This window comes from Lampetra planeri, chromosome 28, assembly GCF_965212315.1.
Source record: "Lampetra planeri chromosome 28, kcLamPlan1.2.h2, whole genome shotgun sequence".
NCBI classification, from domain to species: domain Eukaryota; kingdom Metazoa; phylum Chordata; class Hyperoartia; order Petromyzontiformes; family Petromyzontidae; genus Lampetra; species Lampetra planeri.
In genome coordinates, this window is record NC_136134.1 from 9,536,801 (window position 1) to 9,559,140 (window position 22,340).

The 22,340-nt window shown below is 49.0% G+C and overlaps 1 protein-coding gene across 1 annotated transcript in view; it reads right to left on the reverse strand.

Moving 5' to 3' along the window:
- Nucleotides 1-17,521, reverse strand: part of DISP3 (dispatched RND transporter family member 3) — a 241,513-nt gene extending 223,992 nt beyond the window's left edge. Inside the window, exon 1 of the mRNA XM_078607818.1 lies at nt 17,438-17,521. Within this exon, the coding sequence (XP_078463944.1) occupies nt 17,438-17,505 (68 nt within the window). The 5' untranslated portion in view covers nt 17,506-17,521. The remainder of the gene's footprint in view (nt 1-17,437) is intronic.
- Nucleotides 17,522-22,340: the final 4,819 nt, after the last annotated feature.

Below are 22,340 nucleotides of genomic sequence, written 5' to 3' on the forward strand. Positions count from 1 at the left end.
CAGTGGCCTCTGAAGCCTTTTATTTTAAATCAAAACAGTCCGGGGGAAGGAAGCCACAGAACCCTTGGAGCCTTCATCAAAAACCGAACAACTTTGATGACGTTGTCTTTTTTCAGTGATCTATAGGAGAGCCGTAATTATCGTGTTATTTTATCCGCTGCTTTGCTCCTGCGGTTTTTTTTCCTCCGTTCCACGGCGCTCGTGGAACATTCGACACTCCACCTTCCCGGAGGATCTTTTTGGTCTGTTGCCGGTCCAGTATTTCGAAAAATAAAATCCAGCCAGAGTTCACACAAACACAATTTCCGCGGTGATTTTCATACTTCGATTGAAAGAATTAAAAGGGACGACTGAACTGCGAACGTATATATTTACAGCGTTCGTCACAGACGGTTTTTACCCGTTCAAACCCGGCAGGCCGCCCTCGTAATTACTGTGATGGAATGAATTAATAACATACGCGTGAACTGGCGTGACCGGCTTTCGTAGTGGACCTTAAACATTCCGTGATGTAATCCGCAAACAAGAGAAGTCCGTTGTGTGCCAGCGTCATGCTCCAAATTTTCAAATAAATAAAGTCACACTGCAACTTACTCCAATGGGATTACCCGCTGCAACATCGTCACCCCCCCCCCCACCCATCCCTTATCGTGAATCTGCTGATCTCGTAAAGGAGGACGAACCATCAGCACGCAACCTCCGGTCGTCCTCGCAGCAGCAGCGGTTTTTGGCTGGCCATCAAACAAAGACGGTCGTCGCATCGCGAGCTTTCAGACGCGCTTCTGCGACCGTCTGGAACGCTCTCCCTCGCAATATTAAGAAGCCACTGGAGCTACGCACTTTTAAAATCTCGATTGAAAACTGATTTCTTTACAACTGTCTTCGTGCGTTCATAGTTCGTTGTCCTTCCCGAGCACCTCCGATTAGCACGGTTGGCTACGTACGGTGCTAAAGAAGTCCCACGTACGCACGTACACACGACTCGAAGCGCGCGTCCGTGAAACGCTGCAGCGTCTTCCTCCGCGATAACCTAGCGCTGTGCCGAATGATCGCGCGAATATCAAACGCGCTCAACCATTCGTTATTATTGCTATTTTTTTTTTTAAACAAACTTCGAGGAAGCTTTTCGCGGCGTTCACCTAAATTATTTGGCATCATTTCGTCGAGATTTATGTCTTTAGCCCGCGACTGCCAGTGTATGAAATTCAAAAAGTACTGACCCATCTCATTCATTCCGCGCTCGCTCTTGCGAGCAGCCCAGAATTCCGAACAACGTTCGGTTTTCTTGTTTTTTGTTTAATTACCGAGCTCACGGAGCCATATCATAGCAAGTCTCCGATTCCCCTCCCTACGGAGCTCTGTCGCTGCCGCGCTTGGCTATTTATAAAGCAGTCAGCACTCACCGTCTCGCTTAATCAAAATGTTGTTTGCTCGGATTATTACAACTCCTTTGCAAGCACTACAGAAGCTGCATTTCCAACGCTGGCGTTTAACGTCTCTCCTTACGTCAATTAATTTTTGTAAGTTACGTGATATCGTCCCCCGCGAAGTTACTGTGGTCATAAAGCACCCATCACTTTAAGGGCAGATTACAAAAAAACATCGATGCTATTCGTGGTGTCATAGTTTGCGCATTGGACAATGAATGGCTAACGTTGCAGTTGCTTGTCACATATGGTGGGGTAAAGTGTGGGTATTTCCACCTCTTCCAAGAACATCTATCCGGTGGAGGTCCTTCCGCCAGCAGTGACATGAGCAAGACATTGCAGGGCTGCACCTTTGTCTCTTTTTTGCAACGGTAATCATTTGATCATCGTCATGGCAATCAATCACCATTATTAAATTGCGCATCATAGGAATACGCAGAATACCTAATTGGTGAAAATAACATCATCATAATAAGCGTCACAATTATCATCGTGATATTAGGTGTCATGTCATTATTGTTTAAATATTGTTTCAGTTTACAAATTATCACCATCACCATAGTTAATATGACGATAATTGTCACAATTAGCGAATTACTCCATGAAACCACGACTTTCACAATTGCCATTGCAACCATCATTATCACACCGAGTGCCGTGCCCCCATTGTAATCAAGGGCATCATTAGGTGCTTAGTTATTGATGGCCAGGTGGCACACACACACACACGCCGCGATCGATCGCCTGCATCTGGGTTTAAAAGACAGAAGAGCCAGACCTCCAGCGATAATGCTCTGCTAGGACATTATCGACAGCGATTGGAACAAGTCTGCCATCAGCTCAGGGGTGAAGGCTGCAAGGTCGCGAGCTCAATGACCCAGCGAGGGTCCACTTCGTCCCATCACCGTCATCACCGTCGTCGTCATCAATCAACACTTCCCTGTGACCGTTGATTTAACCCAATCATCATCCATATTATCATCAATATAATCATCATCAATATAATTATCCATATCATCATCAATGTCATCATCACCCACATCATCATCATCATCCATATCATCATCATCCATATAATCATCATCAATATCATCAATATCCAGTCCCATTGAGAGTTGACCGAGTCCCATCATTATCATGAACAGAAGCAGCAACATCAACAGCAGCAGTAGCAGCAACAGAAATCATATCCAGCAGCAACATCACCAGCAGATACATCAGCCAAAGCAACCTCACCAGCAGCAGTAGCATCAGCAGCAACATCGCCAGCAGCAAACAACCCCAGCAAACAGAATTCAACATCACCACCATCGCCGCTCGGGGATCAGTCCAATGAACACTGCCCAGTGAAGGCTGTGCCACTTGGTAAGACCTCACATTCGTAGGCTGCCACTGCCAAGCGCTCGTCCGAGCAACGTGACAGCTGAACACTGCCCCTGCTGAACGCAGCGATTGGGGGCCTCGTGTTAACGCTAACAGCCCAGACGTCGCATTTGGCAATGAGATTACAAAGAGATCGCTCAAGCCTCCACACGTCTCCACCAGCCCCGCGCACGGTGCGAACGCGGTGCATCCATCTGCACCATCGTCTCAACCGGACCTGGGCCTCTCCTAGGTCGACCCAGCATCAAGTGAGTAGTGTGCCTGGTGTGCTGTGTATACGTAGTGGGTGTGGCTCGGAGTTAATTCTAGATTTGAAGCTTTCGTAAAGTTACGTAGGTAAAAAATAAACAATAAATAATAAAAAAAATAATAGAAATAATAATAGAAATAAAATAATAAATCACGACGTTTCGGAGGCAACACAAGTCTCCGTCATCAGGTGGGACCGTCACAGCTAAATTTCCTCACTTGATACAGTAAATGTAGCTGTGACGGTCCCACCTGATGACGGAGACTTGTGTTGCCTCCGAAACGTCGTGATTTTTTATTTTATTTATATTATTATTTCTATTATTTAAATTTTAAACATTTTTACCTACGTGACTTTACCGAAAAAACCTAAGAGTATGACTCGGAGTCAATTGGCGCCACGTTGGCACCGCTGAAATTTTGGGTTCAAATCCAGGCTGTGTCATTAAAACCGCGTTCGAGTGCAGTGAGTTTACGGTCTCAGGCCGGTCACCGATGACGGCACACACACACAAACATCCCGTCGCATTAAATTTGGCTCTGCAATTGATTTATCTGAGGATTAAACAGAAATGTCAGTTTCGCCGTCTGGAAAAGAAAATTGCTCTCCGTGGCAAAGCGGGTGGGAGAGCGCGTGCCTTCTACTGTGTGGAGCAGATATCACTCCAAGAAGGCGTCTCGGATGTAGCTCTGTGGTAACCACTTCCATGGGCCATCCTTCATCGAGAAGGGTTACAATGCTGTTCAGAGACCGGAATTGGTTTGGGGAAAAAGATAAACATTAAAATACATTATATCTAGAAGACCTTTTTGCAAGCATCAAAAAAAAATTTAATAAGAAAAATTATAAGAATAGAAATGTACTACCCAACTAAACGCCAGGTTTAGTGACATAGCACGCGGGGGTCACAGTTGGAAGGCCAAAAATTCAAATAAATCCTGACGGGGTTCGACTCAGCCCCTCATCCTCACTGATGGGGGCTTATAAAATAGGTACAAATGCATTGGGCAATCAATCGTGGCTGTGCCTTTGGGCTGGACTTGTCCCCCGCCATAAGAATGTGGAATATCCAATTCCGGCTTGTGGCTGTGAACGAGAAGATCACACCACCACCACCACCAATACCACCCCGGTGCTCAATTGAGTGGGAAATCACATTCTAATCATATTCATCGCCATCAAAGTCAGCATTAAAGCGATCAATGCCGTGGTAATATAACATTGACTAGTACGGTCAATAACATCTTCGGCATAATACGTCGTGGCTATCAAACGCAATAACTTGTTGACGCTCACAATTAGAACGTTCCACTTTCACGAAGCACCCGCGTCTGCACAACTCTCTCACGCGTGACGGTATAGCCTTTTCGCCATGCCTCTCCCCGGCTCGAGTCTCACATTTTTTTGGCCGACTTAACGGAGAGAGCGAGAGAGGAGCAAACAAAATCACCACAGCGGCACCGATTCGCTGAAAACGAACGCACGAGGCGCCAAGAAGACTCGCAAACAAAAAAAAAGCGGCCGAGCGAGGCACGGGGCCATTCATTATTCAACCAAAAAGCACCACCACAGACAGCTGGCTTTGCTGCAGGGGCGGGCGGGTCTCAAAACACGCGCCACCGACATGGCTTCACGGCGGGAGGCAACCGCACCTCGCAGAACGACCTCGACCTGCAAGGGAGCCGTGAACTCGGAGCACTACGCCACACCCCGCCGGCCCCTAGCGTGGGGGGAGAATCGTTTTAATTCTAGATTTGAAGCTTTCGTGACTGCAAGGATTAATATTCTTAGGTTTTTTCGGTAAAGTCACGTAGGTAAAAAATGTAAATTAATAAAAGTAAAATCAAAATAAAATTAAAATCACGACGTTTCGGAGGCAACACAAGCTTCCGTCTTCAGATGGAACCGTCACAGCACGATAGCTGTATCAAGTGAGAGAAATACCAAGAAAGCTTGTGAAGCTTGTGTTGCCTCTGAAACGTCGTGATTTTTATTTTAGTTTTATTTTACTTTTATTAATTTAATTTTTTTACCAACGTGACTTTACCGAAAAAACCTAAGAAAAAACCTAAGAATATGAGAATCGTTTTGCCTGTGACGCCAGGCGCTTCTCACCAGCGTCGATTCCAAGCGAGTCCCGACGACGCTGGCGACGGGACACAGCGCGTGGCGAAACCGGTCGACGCGTTCGCTCGTCTCGACGCGCGAACAGAAGATGGTGAAACGCTTGAAAATACAAAAATGAAGGGGGGCGGGCGAAACTGCTGTCGTTATGTTCGTCATACCTCGTGAAAGATCCAACGCAGAAGACCCCTGGGGGTTGATCTCCCACGAAGCTCGTTGTCCACCCTAAACCGCATCCACTTTACAAACCACACCACGGCAGTTGTGGACACGAGGCGCACAAATGGAACATTCAAAAACTCTCCAGTGGTTAGCTCTGCGAGTGTGGTCATCCAGACCGTACCGCGTGTAACGACGCAAATGCCCCGATCCACAAACACGAAGGAGACATCACAGTGACAATCATGCATTCCCCGACTCGGTTATCTGACTTGACCACGTGAATGTTAAATTGTAGTTGTTGCTCTGCCATCGACAGCGGCCCGTCATATCGTGCGCACAAATATATCGTATAGTTTCAAAAGAGACATCGTGGTAACTCCATCCAGGACTTCAAACCTCCTCCAACTTCACAGCCTGGCGCGTCATCGTTCTAACCTCCCCCTCCTCCCCCCCGGCTTAACCGTAGCTTGGCCTTCTTGTCCGATTGCACTCCGGGGCTGTATCTCGCTGCTCTGGATGACCACGTGCGGCGAGAGTGGAGCCCCCCCCCCCCCGCCCCCCAGAGACTGCAAACTTCACGGATGACCACAGCAACAGCAAAGCGCCTTCTGCCGTTTTATCAAATTTCGCCGCCCCCCCCTCTCCACCTCCCCGCCCCGCCGACGCAATACTTGCAGCAATACATTGAAACTCTTAGCCAACGTCGCAATTTTTCATCTCACTTTTTTTTTTGACAATGGGTTGCAAAGGCGCGCGGTTGTCTCAGACCTTGGCAATGAATCACCGTCTGCGGCAAGCAGGGCGAGTGCCTACGGAGAGACGCAGCTTGTGCCTCTCGTTTCAACGCCCAAAGATACTCGCGCGAAACCGAATCGCATGACGTATTCGGCCTTCACATTCTTGGTTCTTTCGGTAAAGTCACGTAGAAGAGAAATAATAAAATAATGGAAATAAAACATCGTAACAATTCTAACGACGTTTCGATTGCAACACGATCATCCATCATCAGGTGTGAAAACCACAGCAAGAACATTTTTTCTTTCTCTTCCGAGACAACGGCAGAGGTGCAACCCTGCAAACGCTTGCCGACGGCACTGCTGGCGGGAAGGGCATCCACTAGAATCGATATCCTCTCGGAGAGAGCATTTGGTCGACTCTTCCACGCTGGGCAAACATCTCCAAAGGAGGTGAGAGTACTTACACTTTACCCCCACCACACGCCACCAGCCGATCGAAAATCTGGCGTTCCCATTGACAACCAAGACTCTGTCTTTTATTGCAGCCGGCAAGGTCCCCGTTAAGCCGAGCGGCAGTTACACAGAGACCCGTTTGAAGATGCAAAGAGGTACAGAGACTAATAGAGTCAGAGAGAGAGAAAGATCCAAAAAGTTGCATTGAGCATCATAGGCTACAACACAATGAATTTGGCAGTGGTGGCAGCTACATGACACTGGAGGGAAGGAATGTGCAAACTAGTACGCCTTTTGGCGTCATCTGGTCCAACACCAATGGAGACTAGGTTCTAAGAAAAGCTGTCTCGGGTGTGGACCAATCAACTTCAGGGACAGTGCATATCATTATCATTATCAAAGTTGTTTATTTTTGTTTGCATTTTGACTGCTTGTGTTGTGGTTATTGTAAACATGATCCCTTGTATAAAGGTGTCAGTTTTTGTACCAGTTGAAAGGGTAAAAACCTATTACTATAATGTGCAAACTAACCAGACATAAAAAAAAACTAAAAACTTGTTTTTACATGAAACCCATGCCGAAAATTGGTGCAAAAAAACATGATACGGAATAAATAGTGCTTAAACACGTTAAAATTATCGTAAAAAATACTGCTGGTCAATTTTTACACTGGGAATACTGGGACATGGAACAGAACCGGCAAACCTCTGGATTGCAAGTGCGGTGTGCTAACCTTCACAAGACAACTGTACACATTCTCTTCCGATGATCAGCGTGTGGTCAACGATTGCAATCACACCAATCGGCGTAAACGCACGCCGAACATTCTAACAGAGCGCAATCAACAACATTCACGCCTGAAAATAAATTCCACCAATTACCCCGACTTCCACCGACCGCCAGTTCATTCGAAGCGGTACGTTTTCAACCGGTGCATATTACCGGTGACGACGTGGATTGGGAAGAAGAAAAAAAAAACATGAACCCCGAAGAATGAAAATAGAACGAAAGCTGAAAAGTGTGCAAAGAGGCGTGGAGACGCAAGTGCTGGGAATTTCATTCTGTCCACGGTCATTGCATCGCGCGGCGCTTTCGGATGCGATTCTGCGGCCGTCTGGAACGCTCTGCCGTCCGATGTTAAGACGCCACTGGAGCTACGCGCATTTTAATCTAAATTTAAAAAAACATTTCTTAAGCACTGCTTTTTATGTTTAATTTGTTGTCTTTCCCTGGCACCTCCGATTAACACGGTTAGCGACGCACGGTTCGAAAGAAGTTCAACATACATACGCACAGACCGGGATCGGGGAGCAAATGCAACAACGCGGAGGTATGAAGATAGATACAAAACTGGTCCAAGTTATATATTTTTTTTTATCTCTTTCCCCAACCCCCCTCCCCAATTGTGATATCGGCATCGTGTCTGGGGGCGCAGAATGTATTCAGAAAACTTCACAGAGCAGTGCACCTTGTACGCCAGAAAATGGGCTGCGGATGAGAATTTTCAAGAGACTTGTGAGAAGGAAAAAAAACGTTCAAGTGCGCGTTTTCATCCTTTACAGATTAGCCGCCGCAATTTCCCCACACAGTCGATAGGACAGTCGAACCGATAGGTTTAATTCTCAGGAGGTTGAATTGAAGTGCAAAACCAATTTTAATGCGTTTGGTTTTTGTAGTGCGGGTAACGGTAACCACTCGGACATCCAAGCGGTAAGATGGAAATCATTTTTAAATATATCTTTTTTGAAAACCTGTTCACAATCCAATGGTGGATGAAGGCCTCTCCATGCCATGTCAGTCATGGGGATTATTTGACCACGTTCGGCAAAAAGGAGTTGCCCAGGACCGGCTCATACATCGCTTCCCCACAAATGGTCGTCGTGGTTGGGACCGGTAGCAAGAAAAGATGGGGTGTTTATTTCAGCATGCGATGCTTCGTTGAGATCATCATCCCTTTTTGCAAGAGACGTAGATGACCACAGATACGTTTGCCAAAGGACTTGGCCTACCTGCCTCTCCCCTCTCATCTCACTCAATTCCACTTCACGTGCTCTCAGTTACAGCAACCAACGCTTCCTCGGCCCTACAGTCGTCAACCTCTACCCAATTGGAGATCTCTCCCCACCTCCCCTCCGCCATCTGTTGTCACCAACTTCCTGCCCCAATCCAGGCTCAAGGTCCACCGATTCTCTTCTACCTCCTCCGACTATGACGTAGGGACGTCATTAGGAGTGGAGGGGGGCATGAAGGGCTCGTGGCATCACCAACTTGGCCAAATGCTGGTCAATTTAGCGGTGAGTTTTTGGGAAACCCTTTGATCAATTTGGACAATTTGTTTTATTTATACATAGGCCAAGACCCTAACAGCAGCATAACTTTCAACTAGATTTTAAAATATGAGCATTTTAATTATATTCATTAGGGCCACTAACACCCTTGCCAGAGGATGGACAAAGCTAACCAATTAAAAAGGTTTTCAACCGTAGATGGAAAGCGTAAAACAACAACAAAATGTACCGTTAAAAATCTAAACCCAACTGTAATAATAAACACGTTAAATTTCCACTGCGTTACCGATTCGCAATCCGTGCCGTCGTGTCAGGCAAGATCCAAAGACAAAGACCCCCCGTATAGCCTTCAGCGACTATTGGGACAAGTGCTGTTAGCGAGCACCTATGAAGGCCGGTACGGCACACGATGAGGTGGGTGGCCAGCAGCACACCTGGCCGCTCGTCTCCCCAGTGACGATATTAACACACCGCACCAGATAGCCATTTGAGGCCGAGTCGACCTAGGGGAGGCCCAGGACCGGTTCAGATATAATCATCGCTGGCGTTGGCCGCGAGCGGGAATCGAACCCGGTGTTGCCGGGTTCGTAGCGTGGCGTAGCGCTCACCGCTATGCCACCGCTCCCCATCGGAAGCTCCTCTCGCGCGCACCTCGCTCACGGGAACGAGTGCTTTTTTAGCCAAGGAATAGGGGGGGGGGGGGGGGGAGTTGTGGGGGGGGGGCAAAAATGGAGCATTAAACACGGCGACAATGCGCGAACACGAGGAGACACGAGGAGTCGGAATTAACGTCTGTTCATTAATCATTTCGAACGAAAACGGAGAGGGCAAAAACCTTTTACCCACCGCAACGAAAGCCTTCGGAGATTGGTAATGCCTCTCCAATACACGTGATGGATGGCTCAGGAGTAGAGGGTGTGTGTGTGTGTGTATGTCAAACCCACTACCTCCTCATGCACAACCCCGACAGACCGTGGGCCTGTTGGTCTGCGCATTGCACTCACTCCGAATCCGGCAATTCTCATTTCGATTCCGGGAAATGGTTTACGGTCACTGCATAAAACGAATGCCCCTTGCTACATCACCGGTCGTCTCGACTCCTGTGGTTCGACGTGATTGATAGGCAGTGCAACGAAACCTTATCGCTGTGTTGTACATCTATGCTCCCCACCGTCACCAACCCGCACGGACCAGCGTGGTGGAAAAACAACCAACGCGGACCTGCAACGGCACGTGGAGGAGGGCCCTCATCCAGCAGTGGATTGGGGCTCTCCTTACTCAACACGAACAGGGAGAAGGGGGTGGAAGGGGGGGCAAGGAAATTGCTCTTGCACATCAGAACGATCACAGAGAGCTCACAGGCTCAAACGGCGCGGGGGTTGTAGTGGGGCACGGCTCCCGGCGTGGACTGAAGTTGACAAATTCCCGGCGACCGTTCGGCCGCGCGAACCTTCGACCGACGGGGCGAAGGGATCTCCTCTCGCGAAACGGAGGGATTTTGAAAAAGAAAAAATAATGGGGGAGAAAAAAACAATTGCGAAGAAGAAGAAGGAGGGACGTAAGAACGAACGAACGGTAAGTGGGTGGAAGAGCCCTGACAGTCGACACCAGAGTCTGCCCGTTGCTGCCAAGATGTATTGTTAAAGAGGCGTTTAGTCGCTGCTTTGTCGTAGGGTCATCCAGGCTGGCCGGATTCCCGCTTCGAGAGCCGAACCGGTATCGCGCGCGAGGCTATGGGGCGGCTGGGTTGGCCCAGATACTACAAAGATCCCCATAATAGAGGGGGGTTAGATCGCGTAAATATACAACTCTGGCTGTCGCCTGATGAAGCTGGTTGTAGTTAGCGGCGAAACGTCGTACTCGAATTGTAAACGTCGTGGATTTACTCTCCAGCACTTCGGTGTGCTGAACTCGTAACGAACTGGCCACGTTCTGTTTACGTGACAAACCTTACTAATTGGCTGTGTCGGGTGGTGGCGGGTTTAACGGCACATTTATATTTACGCAAATCGAATCCAAACATTTTATTTAGGATATTGGTCGCGAAAGCCTACTACGTATTAAACTGACAAAGATCCCTGCCGTATAGCCTTGAATAGGCTGTTGGGGCAAGTGCTGTCAGCGAGCGCCTTTGGCGGCTGATACACACAAAGTCCCTCTGAAGAGGAGGGATGGGAGTGGGTGGGAGTGGATGGGAATGGATGGGTAGGTGGCCAAACACCGCGCCCGTCCGGCCTTTATCGACGGATCCCCAGCCCCCGATGTTTCACACGCCGCGCCAGGTCACAATTTAAGGCAGAGTCGACCTAGGGGAGGCCAAAAGACTGGTTGGAAATATTAACCGCCGTTATTGATCGTGAGCGGGAATCGAACTTTGCTCGCCCGGGGTTCGTCGTGTGGCGCACGAACCGCCACGACCGCTCGTCACCGAGACGTTACGCACGCACGCACAATCTGCAACCCCGGGGTATACGCGATGCAATAAACGCAAGCAAGTGCGCGCGTCAGCATTTGCGTTGTATCCCCTCTTTCAGATCTTTGCAACCAATGTCTTGTTATTTTTCACAACGCAAATTTTTTTTTGTGACGACGCGTTGCCTCCCCGTGGTCATGCAGTTCCCCCCGTGTCTCTCCAAGCTCTAAAGCATAGCGGCGGTCACCTGGACTCCGAGTTCTTGTGGGTTTGCAGGGAAGGACGGCGATTGCCCCGAAAAGATTCAACTTCAGTCATTCGGCGGTCGCTAGCCTCCTCATCATCACTCGTCTATCGCTACTACCCATCCATCCTTACCTTTTTTTTCTGCAATATTTTGCTGTCTGTTTTTGTTTTTTGTTTGCTGCGGTTGCACCCGATTCAAGAGCCGAATGGCTCACAGGGCTACACCTAATAAATGAACTTGAACTTGAACCTGTGCCTAGGAACTTCACTTGTTGAATCAATCCACTGCTGTTGGTTGAGGACAGCGTCTAACAGATGCCGACTGTTTCAGCTCATCCATCACACCGTGTTCAACCACACGTGGCAGGTCACAGCAACACTGTGGCTTCATTCCTTGCACTGCCCGACTTTTGAATTCCCTCTCGTCGTCTCTATTCCAATGTTATGAGCTCAGTTAATTCCAAGAAAATGTAGTCACTCTATAATCTGCGATTCCTTCAATCGTGCTGTTATTTACTGGCTGCTTTACGTATTTAGGCCTTTGAGCCAGTGCGTGGAAGCCACCACCAATACACAACTAAAGATATTACTTACTATCGGTATGCCATACATTAAACACACCTCAGTTATGTCACTGCAAGGAGGCACTTGCGGTCACAAAAAAGGAACTGAACGTGCTCTTTTATCTACGCAAATGTCAAAAAAATACCCCTCTGTAGCACCCGATTAGTGCTGTCCGAAATAATCGCAGATCGTACGGAGCAGTCGTGGGCACGCCCTTCACAAACCGGCACCGACTGACTATGGGTGTGGTGAAGTATGGTCGAAAAACTCCCAATACCAACGTCGCGTGGGGAGGCCTTCATCCACCAGCGGATTGATGAAAAGGTTTGTCAATCATTACATATATATAAATGATACGTGCAATTTCCACATTCATACACAATAACAAACTCTCGCACGAATACCTCAATACACACGTGTGTGAGGTTACAAGCACACCTGCATACATTCGCATGCGCAATACACACATTTGCTCACACATACACTTTAATCCCTCTTAAGCCAGGCATAGGATTCCACATGAATATATACACTCACCCCATGCATTATGCATGCGTGTAATCCCTCCCACAGTGAGAAAACACTGCGCACAAATCGCATATTTATGCACTAACGCACTTACGCTTATTGTTTCTAATCAAATTACAGGATATCTCCATCGCCAGTTATTGTCCATCCACTGCTAGATAAAAAGCCTCCCGACGTTTTTCGTGATCTCTCGCGATCGTGCAACGCCACAAATCCCATCTCGTTGCTCCATCTCCATGACGGTGGCGCCTCGTCTCTTGGCGACCAAATCTGTCACCATATTCTTGGGGTTTTTCGGTGAAGTCACGTAGGGAAAAAAATTAAAATTAATGAAAGTAAAATAAAAATAAAATAAAAATCACGACGTTTCGCTTGCTGTATCAAGCGTGCTGTGACGGTTCCACCTGAAGACGGAAGCTTGTGTTGCCTCCGAAACGTCGTAATTTTTATTTTATTTTTATTTTACTTTTATTAATTTTAATTTTTTACCTACGTGACTTTACCGAAAAAACCCAAAAATATGAATCCTTGCAGTCACGAAAGCTTCGAATCTAGAATAAATATGTCACCCGTCTCAACCCATAGGCCATCGTCTCCTCTAGCCACGATGTGTCATGTGCCCCCATGGCCACTTCGTAGTGATTATGACGTCTGTGATTTACATTTCAATCTTGAATCCATGTGCTCATCTCTGTATTCCCGGCTAAGTCAAAGCGTGCAACTCTCAATACTAAGTTTGGCTTTTTTCTCCATTTCATTTTGCCAGAGGCCGTGTTTCCGATCCATGTCATTGCAAGTATTATTTTACACGGACCGAAAAGCTTTATCCAACAAACAGAATGAGCTGTTATCTAATTTGTATAGCGCCACCCGATTGAAATCAATGTTTCCATCGGGCTTGTTTTCTTTCCGAAAAAACTGATATCTTTATTAAATAAATAAAAACATGACCCAAGAATATTTTTTTAAAAACATGTTTGCTCGGTTTGGACAAGTGAAAACATTGTAAATAAATTTAAACATCGTAAAATATTAAAGGTAAAGGTGCAGCCCTGGAATTTCTTCTTCACGCCGCTGCTGACGGAAGGGCTTCCACGCGAGGGAGCTCTAGAGCCACCCCTGTGGACTGCTCTTGCCACACTGACCCAACGTCTTGGAAGAGGTGGGATTACCCACACTTTGCCCCACCACATACGAACCTTCCGATCGGCTACAGTGTACCTATTTATACTGCTGAGTGGATAGAAGCGGTGGTGATGGGGGGGGTAACACATTCCTGCGGAGGGAGCTGGTAGGAACGTTAGGTTGCTCGGTCAATGGCCAGGGTCCACGGCGGCGTGGTGTATTCCGCAAATATGGCCGACTGTGAGGGCGGGCACAAGCCGGCGTGAGTAGGTTAAACGTTGAGTTTTATAAGGGCACTACGGGGTGACCAGCCCCTCCCCACCCAGTCCCACCCCACCCCCCACCCAGCCCCACACCTCCCACCACCCCCCACCCAGCCCCACCCCTCCCACCCCCCACCCAGCCCCTCCCCACCCACCCAGCCCCTCCCCACCCACCCAGCCCCTCCCCACCCACCCAGCCCCTCCCCACCCACCCAGCCCCTCCCCACCCACCCAGCCCCTCCCCACCCACCCAGCCCCTCCCCACCCACCCAGCCCCTCCCCACCCACCCAGCCCCTCCCCACCCACCCAGCCCCTCCCCACCCACCCAGCCCCTCCCCACCCACCCAGCCCCTCCCCACCCACCCAGCCCCTCCCCACCCACCCAGCCCCTCCCCACCCACCCAGCCCCTCCCCACCCACCCAGCCCCTCCCCATCCAGCCCCTCCCCACCCACCCAGCCCCTCCCAACCCCTCCCAACCCACCCAGCCCCTCCCCACCCACCCAGCCCCTCCCCATCCACCCAGCCCCTCCCCATCCACCCAGCCCCCACCCCTCCCCATCCACCCAGCCCCTCCCCATCCACCCAGCCCCTCCCCATCCACCCAGCCCCTCCCAACCCCTCCCAACCCACCCAGCCCCTCCCCACCCACCCAGCCCCTCCCCATCCACCCAGCCCCTCCCCATCCACCCAGCCCCCACCCCTCCCCATCCACCCAGCCCCTCCCCACCCACCCAGCCCCTCCCCATCCACCCAGCCCCTCCCCATCCACCCAGCCCCCACCCCTCCCCATCCACCCAGCCCCTCCCCATCCACCCAGCCCCTCCCCATCCACCCAGCCCCTCCCAACCCCTCCCAACCCACCCAGCCCCTCCCCACCCACCCAGCCCCTCCCCATCCACCCAGCCCCTCCCCATCCACCCAGCCCCCACCCCTCCCCATCCACCCAGCCCCTCCCCACCCACCCAGCCCCTCCCCATCCACCCAGCCCCTCCCCATCCACCCAGCCCCCACCCCTCCCCATCCACCCAGCCCCTCCCCATCCACCCAGCCCCTCCCCATCCACCCAGCCCCTCCCAACCCCTCCCCACCCACCCAGCCCCTCCCCACCCACCCAGCCCCTCCCAACCCCTCCCAACCCACCCAGCCCCTCCCCACCCACCCAGCCCCTCCCCATCCACCCAGCCCCTCCCCATCCACCCAGCCCCCACCCCTCCCCATCCACCCAGCCCCTCCCCACCCACCCAGCCCCTCCCCACCCACCCAGCCCCTCCCCATCCAGCCCCTCCCCACCCACCCAGCCCCTCCCAACCCCTCCCAACCCACCCAGCCCCTCCCCACCCACCCAGCCCCTCCCCATCCACCCAGCCCCTCCCCATCCACCCAGCCCCCACCCCTCCCCACCCACCCAGCCCCTCCCCATCCACCCAGCCCCTCCCCATCCACCCAGCCCCCACCCCTCCCCATCCACCCAGCCCCCACCCCACCCTCCTCACCCAGCCCCTCCCTCCCCACCTAGCCCCTCCCCACCCAGCCCTTCCCTGCACGACGGACGGACACAATAATCCTCTGTGGGCTGGTGTAACCAGGAGGTTCCTACCAGTATAAGCACTCCCTTCCCCATTGTTTCAAATTCCGTTGCAGAGAGAGCGACCTCTCGAAGTCCAATATGTTAATCATCACCCCACGGCAGCATCCCAAGAAACATTGTTATCTTGGAAACATGTGGCATCACTCAATACTAGATTAAATAATCTTCCTCAATTTTACATATATATAAGCCATTTGGGAGATGGAAAATGAGAAAAAAAATCATAATCTTGCCTTGAATTGGAAAGCCATGCAATGAATGTCACACTTAAAAAAATGATATACACACACACGTGCAAAATATTAACAACAAAAAATTGCCTCGACAAAGACAAGCCATTATCAAAAGGACAGGCCAAATGCTCCCTGCAACAGAAAAGGTCAAGGGGTCATCATGGCCAATTCTGCCATCATTTTCTCCCTGCAGTTGTGAAGTCGACACTTGACCTCCAAAGTCCTGCTCTTACGGTCTCATCAGCTCCCCAAATTGGCTTTAGGTCTTCCCCCCTTGCTTGCCAAATTCTGGGTGCCATCCCGATGCCCGTGTCGATAACCTCCCCTCCACCCTCCCTCCCGCCCCCTGCATACGCCCCCCACACATCACAACCTGCGTTACATCTACATCACCCTTTGCCAAGTTTTTTTTTATTATTCTGCGAATTACCAAGTTGATTACCCCATCCTATCCCTGACATTTCTGGCACTCTCCGCACAGCACCCGTATTCCCAAGGCTGGAAGTTACGTCCCTCTGAAATAAAGGTGGGGGGAAAAAAAGTAACTTTTCATCAAAGCTCTTAAAGCAAAACAAAAAAAGTAAGTTCAAGTATAGTTACGTTGAAATGCATATTTTACCAGCAGAGAAGTCCAGAGACCAGGATAGTCTCATTTGCAAGTCAGGCCTGGGGCATTAAGTCTGCCAGTTCGTGGGCGATGGTTGCCGAGCGTGATCCCAATAGAGTAATTTGCGCCACGTAAAGTTTCGAATTCGGAAAACTTTAGACCTGTAACACTCTTGCGACTGACGTCACGAGGATCCACTCCAAGTAAAAAAAAAACAGACGGCGTATATTAATTTGTGGTGATCACACCAGCAGTGTTAAACAGGGCGGTCGCTGGAGTTCGAACCGCGAACCCTCGGCAAACGACATTGCGAACGCACTAACCGCTGGGCCGTGTCACCCGTCCCGCCGTGAGTAGAGAAATGTGTGAGCAAAGAGGTGCGAACCAAGTGCTGATTTTCTCTCTCTCGTAAAGCAGACCTGGGAGGTGGGTGCGTGGATGGGGGAGGTATGAACGTGCAGACGAAAGCTTGTAAAACTGGCTTTTTTATATATAAATGCGCATCCTTGCAATTTACTTTCTCAACCCACTGCTGGCGGAACGGCCTCCACATCTAATCCACACACACACACTCGAACACAGAGAGATAGATGCACACGGATAAAAACACAAGCGACGGTGCACGCAACACAATGAAACACAAACATTTGCACACACAAATCCGAATAGAGGAGGGGGAGCACATAAAACTAAACAAACACGCACTAAACACTCTACGAAACAACACGGCAAGCACGCAATTAACACACGCAACTGTACACACATCACGTACACAATAAAATAGACTAACAACACCACTCAAGCACACGCGCGCACACACAAAACACAAGCACACACACACACGCAACTACACGAAACATTCGACTCAATATACCCATTCATTCAAAGCGCACCAACACAAAACAATAAAGAGTGCGTGCGCACACACACACAACACACACACGCACAACACACACGTTCAGGCACGTGCGCACGCACGCACACCAACGCGAACACGCGGAATCACAAGGCGAGCCGCGTGGATGAAGCCGGCGCGTACTCACCTTGCGCGCCTCGAGACGCACGGAACGCGCGTGGCAGCGTGCGCAGCGCAACTACGCACGGTGTTCATCCCAACACCTCCTCTCTTCTTTCCCCATCCCTCTCCTCCTCCTCCCTCTCTCCTCCCCCCCCTCTCTCTCTCCTCCCCCCCCCCTCTATCTCTCCTCCCCCCCCTCTCTCTCTCCTCCCTCCCCCCCTCTCTCTCTCCTCCCTCCCCCCCTCTCTCTCTCCTCCCTCCCCCCCTCTCTCTCTCCTCCCTCCCCCCCTCTCTCTCTCCTCCCTCCCCCCCTCTCTCTCTCCTCCCTCTTTCCTTCCACATCTCGCCTCTCTCTCTCTCCCACTCGCCCATCCATCCCTCCACCGACTTACTTCCTCTCCCGCAGCAGCGCTTCACCAGCCCCTCCCCCATTCCTCCTCCCACTCCAAAGACAAAGATCCCCCGTGTAGCCTGTAACAGACTGTTTGGGGGGGGGCAAGTGCCGTTAGCGAGTAGCGCCTATGAAGGCCGGCACGACGCAAGAGGCGGTGGGTGGCTAGGACCACGCCCGGCCGCCTTTGTCTCCCTCCCACTCCTCATCTCTCACACGCTACTCCCTCCGCAGGAACAATGTTATCAGTTGCACGCTCCCCTAGCAAGTGGATGGTGATGATGATGATGTTCACATTAAGACGATGATGATCAGATGATGGTAATCGGATGATGTTCCGACTGATGGTGATGATGGTTAGATTATTATCATGCCCAGTTGATGATTTTCGGACGATTGCGATGATGGTTATTGCGAAGCTCTGGGGTGGTTCATTCCAAGAGCACACGTGCTCGCGTGCACGTGTTTTCTTTTGTTTACATAATTGATGTGACACGGCAATATAATTAAACACCAGTGAGACGTGCTAGGGCGCGATTATACACACACACACGCTGGGTGTCGCAAGGTTAAGTTTTGGATCGGTGGAGCAGACTCAGCTACGAAACCAGCTGCGGGAGCTAAATATATCAAACATATTAAATGCACAACAGAGGAGGGGGATGTATTAAAATCCAGTTATTATAATTATGATGCTGATGTGGAAAAAGATGGTGATAACAAAACATCTTAATGGGAGGTAAATGCTTATGGTAAGTAGGATTATGATTTAGTATTATTTAATTAGTGGAAGAATTTTTTTTTCATTTAAAGCTTTCGTGACTGCAGGGATTCATATTATTGGTTCTTTCGGTAAAGTAACGTAGAAGGGAAACAATAAATAATAAAAATATAAAACAATAACATTTTCGCATGTTTATTTAGAAGAAAAAAACGCAGTCTCAAATATATGTTTTGGGAGGGTCCTGATTATGCAGAAATGCACGATGTCGCTTTAATGCTTAACTCCAAATTGAGTAATTTGCAGGGTCATATTTCAGCATTGGGTCTATTTGGCCAAGCCCGATTATAGGCTTTCTTCTGCTAAAGGTGAGGGAGGGGGGGAACACATACAGAATCGGGAGGGTGGTGGGGGAGATAACATGCAAACTACAAGCCGAAAGACGCCCAAGTCGGGAATCGAACCCAGCGCCCCTTGCTGCTGCTAGGCACACGTGTCACCGCTGAGCCACTCTGCCGCCCAAACCGTGGAGGTGATTGACAACTAAGATTGTTGTGGAGGATAATGTCGTGAGTGATAGCGGTGATGAAGAGGATGATGGCGATGATGAACATTAGAAGGATGATGGTGTCAACGTGGGCTTAATTTTTCACCGTCGTTTTGATCGCCGGTAGAGAGGAAAGTGGCATCTCATTCACAGCCATCGCCAGATGTATACTGGATGCGGTGTGCCGGATGTCGCAGACTTTATCCAGGTCAATGACCCGGCTAAAATTAAGTCTTGGGGGTAACTGATGATACAATTTTGATTTTCATAGCGTCCAAATTATGGAGTTTATTGATGGATGCTGGTGTTAATGCATAGCGCGATGATGGATTAGATGTTGATTGATGGTGTGGAGGCTTATGTTGATGGTTACGTGTTTAAGTAATAATTGTGGCGATAATGGTTATGTAGACAGTGACTGTGATGATGGTGTAGCAGATGATGATGTTCAACATCGTAGAACAGTGACTTTACCGAAAGACCCAAAGAATATGAACTGTAGAACAGATCCGGGCCTCTGTGTGTTTGTCTCAAAAGCGGACAGGCGGACACGGAACCCGGCTCTCAGTCGCCAAGGTTTCGCAGCATGATGAATGAACGTGGCGTGCTCTCGGATTGACACTTCGCTTCAATGTCCATCACATCCACAGGCGTCCCCAAACTGCGGCGCTGCGGTGCCTCCTTGTGGCCACAGTCGGGAATGCAGAGGCCCTTCCCATCAGCAATGCGCAATTGTTCAGCCCTTTGCTAACACTGGTCAACAACAAAAAACATTTTTTTCTGGACTGGAATTTTGCAGCTGTTTTAGACTAATTTCAGGGTGCTGATTCCAAATCTGATCTCAGATTTGCTCTATCACATCTCATTTTATGCTATCGGCATACCCCATTTTCATTGATTTTACCCGAAATTAACTCTGTCACTTATGATTGCAAGTTGTTGCGAGTCAGTGACTGCTTTAGTGTTAAAATATGGTGCTGTTTTTTTAGGATAGTGTGTTTATAATATCATTTTATGTAGATAACCACATTTATTTAATATTTTTCTTCTGCAGTTTTTATTGCAAATGCAATATTTTATATCTCAAAAACCTGATGTGATAGACAAAAACTGATGCCAGATTTGGAATCAGCACCCCAAAATTACCTTAAATCCGTTGGAATATCTTATGCCAGAAAAAGTGTGTTAACCAGTGTATAATCAACTGTTGGATGAGCGCATTTCAGAAGCTAAGGGCCATACTTCACCACGCTCGCCAGTGCGGGTCGGTGAACCAATGGAGCATAGATGCTTGAATAAAGGTGATGATAATGAAGATGGGAGGGATGGCAACATTCTGCAATACAGTACAATGTTGACAAAGTCATGATTCGTGAGATGCGGCGTGAATGTCAAGAAAACAAGTGAGTAAGTGGGGATTTAACATTTTCGCAGTCAATATTGGTCATTCATCATTGATATTTGCAACACCAAATATGCTACATTTGGTTGGGATATTTGTTCAACTTACCGGCGAGCTGAAACAACAATTGGTGCGTTTTAAACCCTTTTACACGTGGCAGTTTAATTAAACTTGGGCTATGTCGGGTGGCGGGCGGGTGTTACAACACACATCTGACCATTTTATTAAGTGGACAGTTGTTTACGAGATGTTCCATTGAGGATGTTCACCGCATTAGCGCTGTCGATGTGTTTGTTTCCTTGAATCTCAAGACGTGGGAGCTTAAACAATTAAGACAACTACGATATATCTTACAATGTATAAGCGCCCGACCATAATCCAATCATCCGTTTTTGTAAAAAAGAAAAATCATATATATTTTTCCTGACAAAATATAAATACAATTGTAACATTCACGATGATTATGTAGTTATATTTAAAAAAAAAAACATGTCTAATTTAAACTCTGGTTCTTTCGGTAAAGTCACGAAGGTATAAATAAAATAAATCACGAAGCTTCGATGGCAACACAAGCGATCTTCATCAGGTGGGACAACCACAGCAAGAAAGAAGAAGTCGGCTTACTTCAGCATTTCCTTGCTGTGTTGCCATCTAAACGTCGTGATTTGGTTTATTTTATTTCTACCTACGTGACTTTAACGAAAGAACCAACGAGTATGGATTCCTGCAGTCACGAAAGCTTAAAATCAAGATGTCTAATTTAGTGTCGAATATTTGGGCATGAATTGGATGGCCATGTGGTTTTTATATCAAAATTTTCTGCCCATGTCCACCGGGGCCTTGACACTTCTTGCAGATCTTTGGTTCGTCGCTTTGCGTTTCTTGCTCGAGTCTTGGTTGTTTGTAGACGCGTTCCTTTTACACGCGGAATTTAGATTTGATTGCTAGCGGCGCTACGAACGCCACTAAACAAAATCGACCACAAGGGGCCACGTGTTGCAGTGAGAGGCAAAAACACACTACAGGGACTCTTCGACTTATGAACGAGTTCGGCTCCAGGTCTGTTCGCAAGTCCAACTTTACTCCTGTCGATTCCAAACATGTTGTTACGGCATGTACACTAAACACGGGGAATTACTTTAAAAGTTGTATAATCTTGTGTAGATGCCACCACCACCATCTATTGTGCGGCGGTTGAACTTACGACTCTCGGTCCGAACAGGCAACTGGACAGGTTCGTTCGTAGCTCTGTAAGTTCGTAAGTCGATTGTTCGCACGTAAGAGTCCCTGTACAGTACTGTATACTACCCGTTTTAATTTCCCCTTAAATGTTTTACTTTCTTGGACGAAAATAAACCAATAAGGCTCTTTCTCCAACAATTGCCCCCTGTGAAAAAAGTACTTCATATTCACTCGGTGCTAAGTGGAATGCAGTTCCCCGCAGGGCTTAATTACCCTTGTATTTTGTGGGTCGCCGATACACTGGAGTAAGCACTTAACAGCCGCAGCCGTAACAAGCACGTACACGAGATGTGGCGTCCCAGTTGGAATGAAGCCCTGGTCGTGGTTTCAAATAAGAATCTCGTTTCGTAACTCAAAAAGTACGAACGCACACTGCGCGCCCTCGATATTACCAATCCGTTTTCCCATTTGCTCCAATCTTGTTGCTTCGTTTCCCACGACACGCAGTGACTAGGTGGTTGTGACAAGAGGGCCACTGGGTAATTCTGTTCCAACGAGCGACAGCTGTCCCAACGCGGCCGATGTAATTATTCGGCAATTTGCGCGGCACGAAAGCAGCAGAGAGAAGCACCTGGCCCGCAACTGTCGTGGCCTCCACCAGAACTTGAGTATCGTTATCGCTTTA